The 15,037-nt window shown below is 42.3% G+C and overlaps 3 protein-coding genes across 9 annotated transcripts in view; 2 read left to right on the top strand and 1 right to left on the bottom strand.

Moving 5' to 3' along the window:
• The first annotated feature begins 342 nt into the window (after positions 1-342).
• Positions 343-3,003, top strand: Abp1 (Actin binding protein 1). Its single transcript, XM_018007317.2, has 6 exons — positions 343-459; positions 661-919; positions 988-1,439; positions 1,502-1,678; positions 1,758-2,221; positions 2,296-3,003. Exons 2-6 carry the CDS (start codon positions 665-667, stop codon positions 2,526-2,528), a joined length of 1,581 nt encoding a protein of 526 aa, XP_017862806.1. The 5' UTR covers positions 343-459; positions 661-664; the 3' UTR covers positions 2,529-3,003.
• Positions 3,004-3,139: 136 nt separating this feature from the next.
• Positions 3,140-9,380, bottom strand: stv (BAG domain-containing protein starvin). Of its 7 annotated transcripts, none has more exons than XM_089468336.1 (4): positions 7,855-9,377; positions 5,119-5,224; positions 3,921-5,016; positions 3,140-3,855 (listed from the first exon to the last, which is right to left on the bottom strand). In XM_089468336.1, exons 1-4 carry the CDS (start codon positions 8,134-8,136, stop codon positions 3,531-3,533), a joined length of 1,809 nt encoding a protein of 602 aa, XP_089324462.1. In that variant the 5' UTR covers positions 8,137-9,377; the 3' UTR covers positions 3,140-3,530. The 7 variants fall into 7 exon arrangements, with proteins under 7 accessions (XP_089324462.1, XP_017862783.2, XP_089324461.1 ...); XM_018007294.2 differs by having other exon boundaries at positions 5,119-5,227; positions 7,855-9,376; XM_089468335.1 differs by having other exon boundaries at positions 3,921-5,227; positions 7,855-9,380.
• A 1,357-nt stretch (positions 9,381-10,737) lies between these two features.
• The window catches only part of LOC108613836 (uncharacterized), an 11,746-nt gene continuing 7,446 nt past the window's right edge, over positions 10,738-15,037 (top strand). Inside the window, exon 1 of the mRNA XM_018007581.2 lies at positions 10,738-11,287. The gene's annotated coding sequence lies outside the window, so the exon portion shown is untranslated. The remainder of the gene's footprint in view (positions 11,288-15,037) is intronic.

Genomic DNA, 15,037 nt, shown 5'->3' with positions numbered 1-15,037 from the left:
TCATCAGGCAAGAATTAGGCAAGAATAAAAAAAGAACAAATGACATATCACAAAAAATATATATAGTGATTCACAGATTTTCAATTGCAACGGATGTGGTAATTTTTAGTGCATTTACTTTTCAAATAACGATACATTCTAGTATTTTTTTGGTTGTTATTCACATTAACCATTTGGGACTATTATTTACTATTTAATCACCTTTTTCATTCTCCCTATTTTGTTTTTAGCGTTAAATATTCAAACGTGCTGTAAGAACTAAATAATACCACTAGTGATAATACTAAATAATAATTATCGGAAAATTAACTATCATAAATCGGTATATAATATCGCAATGTACAACAATTGCCATAATCGATAATATATCAACAAAGCTGAGTAAAAGTATTTATAGTGCACAGTGCACTCTATCTGCAATTAATTAAAACCACGAGCCAGTATTAAAACTTTATTAAAGTGAGAAAATAAAATTATTGGGGCGTTGGCATTTACTAAGTTATCTGCGACAGAACTTAGGCATCTATAGAAGTGAAGCTAATTTAAAATATTTAATCTACAATTTGATCACATTTTGCGGCTTTGTTCAAGGTCGTTGGCACCATTGCGCCGACGAGTGAACGAAGACTTACGCACTTTCATTTCCGTGAACACGCACAGAAAAATGGCCATAAGCTTTGAGAAACATCGTGCTCAAATCGTAGATGCTTGGAAAGATGTACTCAGCGCAAAGAGCAGCACCAATTGGGCCCTATTTGGCTATGAAGGCCAAACGAACGAACTAAAGCTAGTTGGAAAAGGAGATGGCGGCGTGGAGGAGTTAACCGAAGACCTAAATAGCGGTAAAATAATGTACGCATTCTTGCAAATCGAAGATCCGAAGACTGGCCTTAATAAATACCTGTTAATCAACTGGCAGGTGAGTCATTGTGTTCTGTATCAAAATTTAGTTGCTATCTTATCTAAATTTGCCGTCTCTTCGCATAGGGTGAGGGTGCTCCAGTCCTACGTAAAGGCACTTGCGCCAACCATATTCATGACGTGGGAAAATTATTATCCGGTGCACATTTGACAATTAATGCGCGTAATGAGGATGACATAGATCTGGAGCGTTTGTTAAAAAAATTGAGTACGGTTAGCTCGGCGTACAGCTTTAAGGAGCCGCGTGGCGTAATGGAGGAGCAAAAAGCGCCAGTTGGTACTAATTACACGCGTGTCATTCCCACTAAAGAGCTTAATGCCAGCGTAATGCAAGACTTCTGGAAAAAAGAGGAAGCTGACGAGAAGAAGCGAATTGGGGCTGAAAAAGAAGCCAAGCGATTACACCTTCTTAAACTCGAGCAAGAGCAACGAGCTCGCGAGGAAAAAGAGCACAATGAGCGTGAGAAGTTGGTAATAAGTACGACGAAGTTGCAGCCAGCTCATGTGCCGATTAAAACGTAATTATCTGTACATAAGCTCTTTTCCATTAATGTTAATCAAAAAATCTTTTAATTTTCAGCTCACCGCAACCATTGAGTCCAGAGAAAACAATTGGAAATTTTGCAAAAACCCTAACCGATGCTGAGCGTATGCGCCAGGCACGAAACCAAGAGGCACGTGAGTTGATTGGGTCGCGTGTGGGTGCTGCTAAGGCCATGTTCACCAAACACACTAGCGAGGGTCAGCTGCAGTCCAAGTAAGTTACCAAAAGTGAGCTGAGTTCAGCTGCAGTGGCATTGCTTTATTGTGTCAATTTCACCAATTTTAAATTGCAGACTAAATACTCAACCCCCGGCGAAGCCCGCCCGTAATTCTATTGCGCAACGTATAAATGTTTTCAATCACAGCCAGACGCAGGATACATCGATCCCTCTGGCTAAACAATCTGAGTCTGTGGATAAGAAACAAGTGGTCATTGAAGCTGCAGCGGAGGTTGAGCCACCAACTGTTTCAGTCACTGAAGCGAATTCTATTGCATCCATTACTGAGGAAGATGCACATCAATCTGAGGATTTGCCTTTGGCCCATGAGAGTGAACAATTCTCGACCATCAAACGGTCGCCTCACAGTAAAACAAACTCGGTGCAATCACAGTCACCAGACGAAACAACATCGTCGAATGAGACTGACACGGCTGTTTACAAGGAGGAAGAGGAGGTGCGCACTAAAGTTTCTGTGACCGTGCAGCAGTCTCAGTCGGTTAAGACGTCAGGCTTAAGCACGCTGGAACGCAATGCACGTACGTTTTTGGACTTGAGTAACATGAGTGTCATACACGATGCAGTTACTCTATTCCTTATTTAATACTTACAGTAACCGATTTGGTCAACGAGGATGACTTCATATGTCAGGAGACCTTGGGTGACTTGGGTCTCCGCGCACGTGCTTTGTATGACTATCAAGCAGCTGATGAGTCAGAAATAACATTTGATCCTGGTGATGTTATAACTCACATTGATCAGATCGACGAGGGCTGGTGGCAAGGCTTGGGCCCCGATGGAACCTATGGACTGTTTCCGGCAAACTATGTCGAGATTATCAACTAAAACCAACATTATTAGCAACTATACCCAAAATCGCATCTAATAAGGGAGCTGCAAAGCAGCTTCATCAGTTAATCTTAAATGCCATTGCTGTAATTTTATACATCTATATCTGAATTAGTTACACGTAAAGCGCGGCTGCCCAATATATACATATATATTGATATTGAACAATAATGCAGAACCATACTATACCTAATGAGATTTAAAATTGCCTATAAACGACTATAACACGGCTTAGGACGTACGTCGCACGCACCATGTTTTTACAGGTGCCTTCCATTTTAAGTATACATTTTATATCTGATTGTTAACCTTAAGATTTTGAAACACAGTTGCGTCCTTTTTAAATGTTTCTTTATGCACATGAGTATTTGTATTATCATATATATGTAGCCAATATATGTCTTATATGTACATGTATTATAGGGTGAGCGATACCTACATTTACTTTAATAATTAGTAACTCAAAAACTAATGCATTCGAAATTTCCTTGACTAACAGTTTAGCAATGCTGCAAGCACTTTTTTCCAATGAGATCATACTCAGTTCTGCTGGACGATTGCTGTTGCTTACATGGACCTGTGCAATTATTTATAAATATCTTGTGATATAAACTACATAATCAGCTTCTATTATATATATTTTTTTAATTGTAATGTTCTCAACAATAATTTGCAATTCTAAGCAGGCACTTTGTCGTGTATATATCATGTATTAACTTAAGCCTAGATCACATACCGGTGTATGTAATTGCGCATGTAAATGAAGTATATATAAGTATATATATATATATTTATATATATACTCCATTTACGAGTTTATACATCTGAAAAGAATTATATATGCTTCCCCAGCACCTATTCAGATGTTCTTTCATCAAGAAAGTGCCGCTTGCCTCCGATATATTAAAAAATCATTTTTTAGCTCCCCCATTATTTTGATTTCATTTTGGTTAATTTGTATAGCTGCTTCGAAGCGGTGCTGTACAGGTGCCTTGACAATCATTCCGATGACTGTGTTACTGTTGTGATCTCAGCTTTGGGTGATTCCTTTGAATCGGTTGACGCAGCTTGTGATTCTGTTGTGGATTGGTCAGCGGCTATCTCTGCGTTACTCTGCGGCGGTGGTAGAGGTATAGGATCTTGGATTTTGGTTGCATCCAAGGGCTGCGGGGTAGCAGGTTCAGCGTTCGCTGAAGGCTCTTCCTCTTTGGCGAGTGCTGAACCTGCTGCCTCGGCACTGACTGCATTTTCCTCCACTCCAGATGTTCTTCTGCCGTTTTCCTCAGCTTTGGCGTCTAGCACATTAACTGATGCCTGTATGCATCTGTAAAGTTAACAATTTAGATATAGTTAAGATTAAAACTGGTAGAGAATCATTTTTTGTCTTACTTGATAGCTTCTTTACGCGCTAGCCGAATGCTATCCTTGCCGTTTGTGTCAATGGTGTCTAGCTTAAGAAGATTGCGTGTGAGCATCTCGTCCAGGTATACGTATTCCTTGTCTTGGCGAGTGCCTTTGAACTGCTCCACCTTGGCCATTAGATCCAGCACATCGCGCTGTATGTCCTGAATCTTTTTGATCGAGTCTACCGTATGCGGGGTCTGCGGCGGCACACCGGCACCAGCGTCCGTCTGCAATTGCTGGTCGCCTTGCGGCTGCTGAGTATTAAGTGGAGCAGGACGCTGCTGTTGACTGGGCTGCGTTGGTGCATGATGTGCCTGGGACCAGGCCTGCGAGTGAGCTTGACCGGCACCTGAATGACTCTGATTTGGTATCTCCTTATGGGCATTGATAACGGGCTCTGCACGACCCTCCACGAAAATCGGTATGGTGCGAACGTTGCTGCCGCCGGGTGTTTGAGGAAGCGGCGGTGTCTGCTGCTTCTGCTGGGGATGCGCTTGCTGCTGCGGGGCATAGTAAGTCTTATGAAATTGCGGCTGGCCCGTTCCCAGGTTTGGCTGCGCTGGTGGACTGGTCTGCGTGCTGAATTGTGGTGGATTCGTCTGTTGCTGGTACTGCTGATTTAGCTGCTGTTGCTCAGGTGGCGGCGCTGAGTGCGAACGCGGCCCTTGCTCTTGTTCAGCGGTGCTCTTCACGCCCATGTCCATGGTGTTGCGCAGTCCATGCTGGCTTAGATTCACAGTTGGTGCGCAATCGACCTCCGAGCGGCCAGCGGGGTCGTCCGTTTGAATTGCGGCATCGCAAAGCCGCTTCGAGGGCGACTGTGGCCCCTGCGGTTGTCCAGTCGATGCCGCCGATCCCGGCTGCTGGGGCACACCAAACTCTTGCTGGTAGTACTGCTGCGACGGCTGTGGACGCTGCTGAGATGGGACAGCTCGACGGCTGGCGAACCCCTCTGGTATGTATTGACGGAACTCCGATGGCAGTCTGTGAAAGAAATCATCGTCCGGCTCTATACTGCTGTTGGCGCCGCCGGATGCGCGAGCGCGCCGGCCAAGTGTTGAAAATTGCGGAAATCCAAAGTCTGCGGCATCGTCAAAATAATGAGAAAAGTCATCGTCAGCATGCATTGAGTGTGCCTGGGGATGGGTGGGAATATGGGGATCGTGCAAACTATTCCGCTTACGTGTGCCTCCAAAGCCAGCGAAGGGATCGTTGTTTAGACGGCCCAACCGTGACCGTCCAAACATATTTTCCATGTCCATGTCCATGGCCGGTTCAAATCCAAAGGGCTGCTGTGAATATGTAAAAATGCAAAATGACCAATGAGCAATGGAAAACGGAAACAATTAATTGCTTATTATTATTATTATGCAGAGAGCCAAAGGTCGTGCTTAGGCGCAAACGCTTCGTTGTTGTATACAGGTTCATCTATACATTTATGGTCACAAATAAGCGGATGATTCATGCCAATCGCAGTCAAAGTGGCTAACATGTCTATGTTTGTGTGTCTGTGTGGCTGTGTGTGGGCTTATGACGAATAATAAGAAATTGGAGCTGTAGTAAAAACAAGTGACGTCAGCGCATAAATAAACGCTTTGCTGTCTGTCCCCCATTCAGCGTAACAACATCATGTGTACACACACGCACACACGTACACGTATACATAAATGTATGCATGTACACATGTAAGAGCGTATTATAAACGGACATCACTTTTTTGTTTACAAGGTAAAACCTTCTCTTTGGATGTACACGTGTGTGTATGCATTTGTACATATGTATGTATGTATGATGATGTATTCGTTTACCTAAGTATGTATGCACACATGTGTATGTGCGTGTGTTCGTTCTGTGCCATTACCTATATTAAGTCGAGTGCTTGCTTTATCAGAAAATAGCGTCTCGAAATTCTCTTTGCCACTTTTTTTTTGCTTTTGTTTTCTGCTTTTGTGTTTTCTGCTCGTCTTTCCGTTAATGCGACGTGAAATGTTTCTCGTTCAACTGTTTTATTCTGAATGAGCCAGTGGGCAGCTGCCAACAGGCTTTTATTGAATTCATCGGACGCCCACAACGGCTGCAGTCGTTGCTCGACGTTTCTCGCAACTTCAGCCAGAGTGGAAATCGCTCTCACGACCTAACCTCACAGCTGAGAAAAGGCAGTATATGTATATCATGAGCCTATCGATGTAATCTTCGAGTGATTCGATAGTTTTCAAATGCTGGAAGGCTATATACACCATTTATGTATACATTCATATAGATGTGTGCCTATTCTATTTATCTTTACATACATATTTTGGCCTTTATCCTACATATATACAGTTGATATATCCTTGCTAAGCTCGTTTTTTTATATTTTTACAACAATTATAATAGATACATTTATTTTATTATATGTATTGATGTAATATTAGTTTCAATATCATACAAGCCTTTCCCACAGGCCCGAAGAAACGTATTTCAAATACTAGAGACTTGAGCTTTAGCATATACATATGTACATACACACTTCTGGATTACACTCTGGGAGTCTTCATTTAGAAAAGAAATCCAAATATGCAGGATGCATGCGAGTGTGTGTGCTAGCACTATTTTCTCTAATCTTTTGTAGATTTCCATAACATCCGTAACGGCATTCAGTGTATATTCAGTATCTTTATTTACTTGGTCACTATATCTAGTACTAACTATACAGCTAAGCTATGATAAATTTATTTACATTTCTCAAATATCTGTTTATTTAGTTGAGTTTAAGTTGAGTTCCTATTTATTGCTCGCAACTGTAGACACTCTATATATATAATTGCATAGCAGCAGTTGTTCATTTTTTTTTTTCAAATGTAAGATATTTGGATTTCGGAATTCATAGTAAACAAACGAAGTCCCTCTCCCGTCAGATACGCATGATGATCGTCTCGGCCCCTTTGACTTGGCCAACTATTTGAGCGAAAATGATTTTATTTTGTGAGCTGTCGTCGCCTACGCGGCGTATTATGTATACATCCGAATATACATATATATACAGACATGGACATATAGACACACATATATCTACCCACCCACATGCACACATTCATCAATATGTATATGTATGTATGTGTGAGGTGTGTTGTCTGTAAATATGTAAGCAAGTTAATGCACAGCTACAGCTACAGCGGCGATAGAGTAAGAAATAAAATCAAATTCAGCGTTCGCCAACAGCGAAATCTCTCTCGCGCTCTCCCTCTCTCTCTCTCTCTCTCTCTCTCTCTCTCTCGATTTCTATCGGTGGCTCTCACCAAGTGGGGACAACACTTGCGTTTGCCTATCATAGTGTACTTTCTAGAATTATATTAACCGAGCACAAATCGAATCCAAATCGAAATGGTCGTTTCTTTTTGTTCATATAAAACAATTCGTTTGACACTTTTGTGTGCGTGATAATTAGATTAGATAGCCAGCAGCAAGATCAGTCCAAGTGAAAACACTGCAGTTCAGCTGGTGCTGCTGTTGCAAGCTTACACTATATATTGCTCATACGCAGCGTTAACGGTCATCAGTTCAAGCACCTATGTACATGCATGCAGGCCTCTGATAAACACATACATGGATATGTACATGATCGCATGTAACGCTTCTCTGTACATATATTCTCCAAGTGCGAAACGAGGTTTATTCCGAGTATTTTTTGTGCATTCGGCGAGAACTAGCTAATTAAATTTCCATCGCCAAATACAATAGCAACAGCAACAAAAATAACAATAACAATAACAACAGCAACAATACAAAGGCGACCTTGTCGGGCGCCAAATTACGAGTCTACATACAGAGATGTACATATATGCAAGCGGGCAGAGAGACGACCTTGGCGCTGTAGCTGGCGCTGGCGCTGTCGCTGTCGCTGGCGCTGGCGCCATTGACTTTTTAGCCAGTCACTTACCTGAAAATGTTGCTGCGGCTGATTTGGAGGAACCTGCTGCTGTCGCGGTGATCCGTACGCTGGCTGGCTGTTGTAGAACTGCGGCGGCGCACGCTGCTGGGCATAGTGCTGCTGGGGCGAGGCGCTGTGCTCCCCTCCAATCCCAACGTACTCACGGCTGATGGGTATGCTGACGCCGGCCCCTGCGGGCGCCCCGTTGCCGCTGCCGTTGCTGCCGCCGCTGTTACCACCGGCTGCGCTGCCTGCGCTAGCTTGATTTGCTGCTATCACAGAGGGCTTCATTTTGGCTGCCACAAGCGTCTCTTTTCGTCACTTTCTGTTTCCGTCTCGAAGCGCTGCGATTAATTTCGAAATAAATTGAATTGAGTTTTTTTGCTACTGCTGCTTCTGCTTCTGGCTCTGCCTCTGCTGCTACTGTGGCTGCTACTGCTGCTGCCACTGCCGTTGCCGCTGTTTGTACGTTCGGCAGGCAGGTTCACCTTGAGAGCGACAATGTGTTTGCCCGTTAATTCTCGTACGTTCTGCAGCCGGCTGACGTCTTGTTGCGGCTGGTTCGATTTTCAAATTAGCCACACTTTCTTGTATGGCTTTTCGACAGCTCCGCTTGTGGGGATTATCTCAGCGACTTTTCCACAGCAATGAAACAGATTGCTAATTGCAACTTATTCTCCTCGCAATCGTATCCGTAACGGCTGACGTGATGTCACTCTTTGGCTACACTTTCTAACAGCCACGGCAGCTGTTTAGCGTTCAGCGTTCAGCGTTCAACGTTAAGCACACGCACACAAATGCAATTTCGACACTTTTTGCTCTTACGTACTTCCGTTGGCCACTTCAAGTTCTCTCTTCGTAGTCACGCGCTCTCTCTCTCTCTCTCTCTCTCTCACTGTGGCTATATCTCATGTACGCTTAGAATGATGCTTTTTATTTATATATTCAATTTAAATATACAACACCAATAGATAAAAATATTTTTGCACATTGCTGCTGAACGCACACACACGCACAAACCACGTAAGGCCACTTTTCCGTTAGTCTACAAATTCACGTTTACGACCACTGCTCGCCGCAAATGTTGCTCGTTGACTGAACGCAACTTTTTCGGTCGTTCGCTCGATGGCTCGATGGCTGGCTCGCTTTACGACTGCCTTGATGCTACCTTTGGCCACCACAAAGTCTCCCCCACTCGCTCTCTTTCATACATTAAGAATGCTCTCTCATATTGACTCAATGGATAAGTTAGGCCAGCACGCGACTTGTTAACTTTGCTTGTGACGCTTTTTCGGATAACAGTTAAGTCCTAAAATGGTGATTACACTGTGCCTACAAATTGTAGTCGACAGTGTTTTTCTTTATATTTTACATTCTCTCCGTCTTTCTCTCTCTATCGCTTTCTCAATTTTTGTCTAACGAAATCAACGTTCATTTGCTCTCTGCGCCGATCGTGAGCCATTTGAGCGCCCAAGATTCACACACATCAGATTTATTAATAGCCAGTGCCAGCAATACCTACTACAACAATAATAATCAGCTGAGTATCTAAATGCTGCTCGAGAGAGCGAATTCCGTTGGCTGAAACTGAGCAGCAATGACAGTCGCATGGCTTCCGAACCAGCTCAGAGCATACGGAATAACATTTACGTATGTATGTACTTTGTATGTATATATGTATGTATATCCGCATAAACAAAGGCAATGTCCAATGCACATTTCAAGCTATACTTAAAACGTTTTCACATGCATTGTAATTGTATGTAGCTGCTGCCAAATGCAATTGCCTAGTGACTTAAATTGCTGCACACATACACGAAAGACATTAATCGACCAATCGATCAGCCCGCTTATCGATATTAAGTAATCTACGCATGTATGGCACTTGCCGTAGTTACTGTTTAACTGTATTTTGACCAGCTGTTTACAGTTTGTTCTGGGCTACAGTGATGCGTCAGAGGTTGTCGCATTCCATGCAGAGGCATATTTCATGAGTTTGTATAAGATCTATATGTGTGTAAAAGTGTATACTATTCGAATATACCACCACACATACATATATACATACATATATACATACATATGTATATATCGCTTGGTCACTAGCGCGCCCACATAAAATCGTGCCTCGGCATGCCGCGTTGCCGCTATTTGCGTTCGATGTATTTTCCAAATAAATTCAGGCGTGGGCAACAGCTACAACACTGAGATCCACACCAGTGGCAGCTGAGCATATAAAGTGAAATAATTCATATTTAAATATTGCACACTTCTAATTACATACAGAACCATGTAGGTATATGTACATGTACATACATACACACATGTATGAAATTTAAATCCAATCAGATGTGTCTACAATTATACATATGTGCATACATACATATATTTAATTGGAATTGCAGTCTCATATATACACACATAAATATGTACGTAATGTGTACATATGTATGCGGGTATAGCCTCGCGCTCCTTTTTTAGCTAACTGAATGCTTAAAAAAAATAACAAAACTCCTTAAATCAGGTAGCTTCGATGAGTCGTCAACTATAACTAGGCATCATGATTGCACATTAAGCGGCACCTTCGATTGACCGAACGATTTCTTTCGCTCAGCCGCTCTCTTTCACTCTGCGTCTCTCTCCTTGATTTTCTTTGGTTCGTCCCTCTCTCATTCTCCCGCTACATTTTTTCGTTCTAGTCCTTGGTTAGTGATTATATAACCTTGTAAGAGAGCAATTATGAGTTGAGTGAGAGCTGTGTCGAGTGCTTTCAGTTCGCGCGCTTCTGATTCGGCTACGCACTGCGCATGCTCAGACTCTAGTGCTTCATTCATGTCTCTCGGCCCCGGCGTTTCACTCATTTTGCGTAGAGTCCAGCTCTTGGTTGGGTTAAGACTTTGTCTCAGTCTGCTAGCAGCGCTTGAGGTGCTTTAACGCTTCGGCTAATTGGGGCCCGTTACTTCTTTAAGGTTCATTCTCGCGCCGTTGTTGCGGTTGGACTTTGTTATTTTATTGTAGCTTTTTTGCTGGCTCGTTGGTATTTTTGCTGCCACTCGCTCCTTCCGATACACACTATTTTTCCATCTGCGAAATCGAGACACTTCAAGCGAAGCAAATAACTTTAAAAACAGTTATCAAAGTTGCCTGCTTAGTTCTACTCGAGGCAGCGCTGCACAATTCAGCAGCAAAACTACTCAACAACAACAAAATTGTATTCAAAATCAAAGCTCTGTGCGGTGTCCACGGCTGCAGACAACTTCGGAGTCGTCATAGTCCCTGCCGTTAGCGTCCTCTGGCGTTTTTTGCCCCGTGCGCCGAGTGTGATATAACAGCAGTGAAGGAGTGTCCATCTTAGCCTCTTCTCGCCTCTACATGTGTCCGTGTGTGCCCATGAAGCATTGAAGTGACGGCGACTCAACGTGGATCCCAGGAACAAAGTGAGGTAAGTCTTGTACCCTACTCATGGCAATCTATAATATCTATAATTTTGTTGCCGCTCTCCGGGCGCTTAGCCTTCCCCCCACCCGCTTCCCTGTTCCACGTTCCCGCTCTCGCCCAGCGTTTGGGAAATTAATGCAAATGTAAATGGTTGGAAAAATTACTTTGCAGGATGGCGTAATTTGCACTTATTCGTTGGTTTTTAGCTGATTTTTTACGAGTACTACGAAAAATGTCTGCACGCAACTTGGAAATTAGCCTAGCGCTCAGACTATCCTTTTCGGCATCGCAAAGAGCTGCGCCACAAGTCGTATGAGTAATATTTAGGCCCGTGTCACTGCCCTATTACACAGTCTGTGTGTTGCTCGTAGTTTGCAGCGGCTCTAAATTGGTGTGAAAATGCGCCATTTCTTTTCTTTTTTCGGCAACTGAAACACTTTCAGGACACTTGGCCAGTTGGCCGCTTGGCCACCCCATAGGACGCTAAGGCGTTCTCCTTGTCCTTTCACAGCTGAGTGCGGCATTCATATTAGATGACGATGATTTTCGATGGGAATTGCCGCTTGCTGATGAGGCACAATGTAGATGGAATGCTCAGATGACGTTTAATTCGCACATGCATAGCTGTACTTACCCATGCACACAAGACCTGCTCCCTAATGAGCGTGAATAGGATTTTCTGTTTTGAATAGATTTCGAATCTGAATTACAGTTACTCGAGACTAACTAAAGATTCGCTTGACTTCAGGGAATTGCCAAATAATAGATTATGTTTAATTTGTTTTCATTTAATGCTAGAATTCTTAGAATGTTAGAATTTAATTTATTATTTAGAATCTTTTGAGAAATATTGCTTAAGCTTATCAAAAATGCAGTGAAAGACTTTCAAAGAATTTTAAATATTTTTTTCTTAAATGCTGAATGTTAAATGGATGTTGGAAAGGCATGCCATACGGAAATATATGTACTCTGATAAATAGATAGACAAGTCTAATAATAATATTCATAATTATACTCATTCCTGAAAGTTGAAATGAATATATTGGCTTTGTGCATGTCCGTCTTCCTGTCCGACTGTCCGTATGAACGAAATTTTTCCGCCGCTACTGAAGCTAAGGATTTGAAATTTGGCACACATACTCGTATATTCTCAATTTTATAAAAATTATATATCCAAATCCAAATCCAAATTAGATCTGATTTTTCTAATTCTGCTACATTTTTGTCACTATTGCTGCTAGAGACCGGATATGTATATACTCGGGTTCATCACCCAAGATATATCGACGCCCACAGGGGGCGTGACAAACCACAAAAGTTTATAAAATTTTTTTTTTTTAATAATTGAGTAACTGGAAACCTCTTAGGGGATTGGCATATCGAAGAATACCCTGAACGTAAGCGTCAAAAATTTACAGTTACGCTAATTCTGCCACATTTTAAAAGCTGGTCAAAAATTATGAGCCCACGCCTTTTAGAGGCGTGGCGTATACTGTATTACTAGTTTTCCTCTCCATGTTGTCAATCGAATTTGTTGAGCTTATATTAATTTATGTATAATCAATTTTCTTTAGGATCTGATCTATCACCTAACACAGTGGAGCACTGAAAATCCTTTAACTATAATCGAATATAAGTATTTGTCGACCGGTGTGCTCTTATGTCTTAAACTCGTATATGTAATTATCTGTATTTTCTAAATAGCGTTTTAGTTGACGTTTAGCCATATGTTTTCAGGCTTGCATGCGCTTCAGTTTCGGTAGTTAATTCAGAGTGAGTCTCTTTCCCGGAATGCACGTAAACGTAATTAAGCCTAAAAACAAATTGAGTTTCGTATAATTTCCCCCGTGCAACATTTGCAGTTTGAATGTGTCGAAGTAAATTTGCTATGCAGGTCTCGATTTACAAAACATTTTCTGGACACATGTGTGACCTTGTAAATTAATTATTTAAATTAACTGAAATTTTGCAAGCCTCCACAATTTGTGAGTTGGGCTAAGGCCCTCCTTCCGTTTAGAAGCGGTATATGCATTAGCTGGCGACCTCGAGCACTTGTTTGTGTATTCGCGTGGGCCGTAGCCCCCGTGGTTCAAGCCAACGCAACAAGCGCAATTAGCCGGGATAAATGGCAGCTAGTTAACTGCCGGAATTCGCCCCTAGCTGTGCATAGCCCAAGGTAAACTGAAGGATGGACATGTGCTAGCGCTCGCAGACCGCATTCCAGGCTCTTCCTTGGCATCAGCTTTCAAGGCTTTGTTTGGTTAGGAACTCAAAATGGCAAACAACTGTGACCGGCAGCCATTGGCATTGTAATAAATCCTGTGCTATGGAATAGGATCCCTCAAAAGAGCATGATATCAGCAGTTTTCCCAGTTTCCACAGCTTCCCCCATTGTCCTGATTGTTAGCGTCTGATGGCTGTTTACTTGTATGCTAATAAACTAGTTTATGACAGCACATGGCATCGTCCTGCCTTTGCTGTACCTACACTTTCCAGTGGGGTATGATGACTTTAATGAATGCGTCGCACCTAATTTCATAAGAGTCTACGTCTGATCTAGGAATATGTTATGACTTGTCGAGCTGATAAGGCAACGCTAAAAGACTTTAATTTATATAATACATTTATTAATTATCTTATATTGTCTAGTTTTCCCTGTCGATATATAGTTATCAAAGTTGAGCATTCCTCAGGAATTTGCAATGTGAAAGCTACTACTTAATCCAAGCGGTGATTATTATTGATTTATGTATTCCAATTTTGTTTATATATAAATATGTATTTATTGTATTAATTGCTCTCCTAACTGCAATAGTCAGATAACTGTTTATCATTGATAGATTGGAGTAGAGCTAGCTTTCAAATTGGTTTCTCAAATCGCATATGCTACTTTTTTATTCGCTCCGTATCCCTGTGAGTCTAGAGTCTACATTTTGCTGGACTATAAGAGAAACGGCAATACAATTTCTAGGTGCAGAGGCTCATTTAGTCGGTCACTCCCGACTATTGTTAGCAGTCTCTGTTGTTGTTTATCCCCCTTCAGGCTGTTGACTCCTCTTGACATTTGCTGAACCTCAGACATGGCGGCGCTAGTTGCCTGCCTTCCCTGCAGCCAGGCCTTGCTTTGTCTTTGCTTCGCTGGTTAATTCTTCATTGAGTTTCACTCAAATTTCCAGCCAGCAGCAAAAATCCAATTCGATCACATTCATTTTATTTTCGTCTGTGTGTGTGTGTTTCTTTTTATGGCGAATAGGTCCAAGAGGCGGACGTTTAATACAACAGTTTGCACAGTTCGTTGAGCCTCGGGCTAGCCGTTTTGTATTTACAGCACAGAGGCGAAATCCCGTAGGTGCCCAGTCGTTTGTTCTTTTTTAGGCAGTCCAATAAATTCTCAGAGCTTTACCCTGTGTATGTGTCTGTGTGTGTACAGCAGTTGCATGTATTTATTTTATTGCTAATGTTAAGTGTCTAAGCGGCATAATTGACTGCCCGTTAGGGCCTGACAGCCGGGGACAGTTGAATCCATGCCAATGTCAGCGCCCAGACCCGTAACCTCGTGACACGCCACGCGACATGCCTGGCTCTTGTTTTCCACAATTATTGAGCGGGCACAAGGTCACAGTGCCTGCTAATTTATGCAGACTGGCCATTAGAAAGCTTATAGAAATAGAAAATAAAAAATAGTAACTATCAGATAAATATTAAAAACATGGCTAGTTTCGTGTGGCCTGCAAAGAAATTCATTTCGCGCAAA

The sequence above is a fragment of the Drosophila arizonae genome, chromosome 4 (genome assembly GCF_054131065.1).
Source record: "Drosophila arizonae isolate 15081-1271.41 chromosome 4, UAZ_ARI_1.0, whole genome shotgun sequence".
Lineage (NCBI taxonomy): Eukaryota > Metazoa > Arthropoda > Insecta > Diptera > Drosophilidae > Drosophila > Drosophila arizonae.
This window is presented reverse-complemented; position numbering and strand designations above follow the sequence as displayed.

Excerpts from the sequence above, each read along its gene's own strand:
- Abp1 (XM_018007317.2), top strand. The coding sequence starts at position 665 with ATGGCCATAAGCTTTGAGAAACATCGTGCTCAAATCGTAGATGCTTGG. Across the intron at positions 920-987 it reads ACCTGTTAATCAACTGGCAG|GGTGAGGGTGCTCCAGTCCT; the intron begins GTGAGTCATTGT and ends CTCTTCGCATAG. Across the intron at positions 2,222-2,295 it reads CACGCTGGAACGCAATGCAC|TAACCGATTTGGTCAACGAG; the intron begins GTACGTTTTTGG and ends TAATACTTACAG.
- stv (XM_089468335.1), bottom strand. The coding sequence starts at position 8,136 with ATGAAGCCCTCTGTGATAGCAGCAAATCAAGCTAGCGCAGGCAGCGCA. Across the intron at positions 5,228-7,854 it reads AGCCGCAGCAACATTTTCAG|CAGCCCTTTGGATTTGAACC; the intron begins GTAAGTGACTGG and ends ACATATTCACAG. Across the intron at positions 3,856-3,920 it reads GCGCGTAAAGAAGCTATCAA|ATGCATACAGGCATCAGTTA; the intron begins GTAAGACAAAAA and ends TTAACTTTACAG.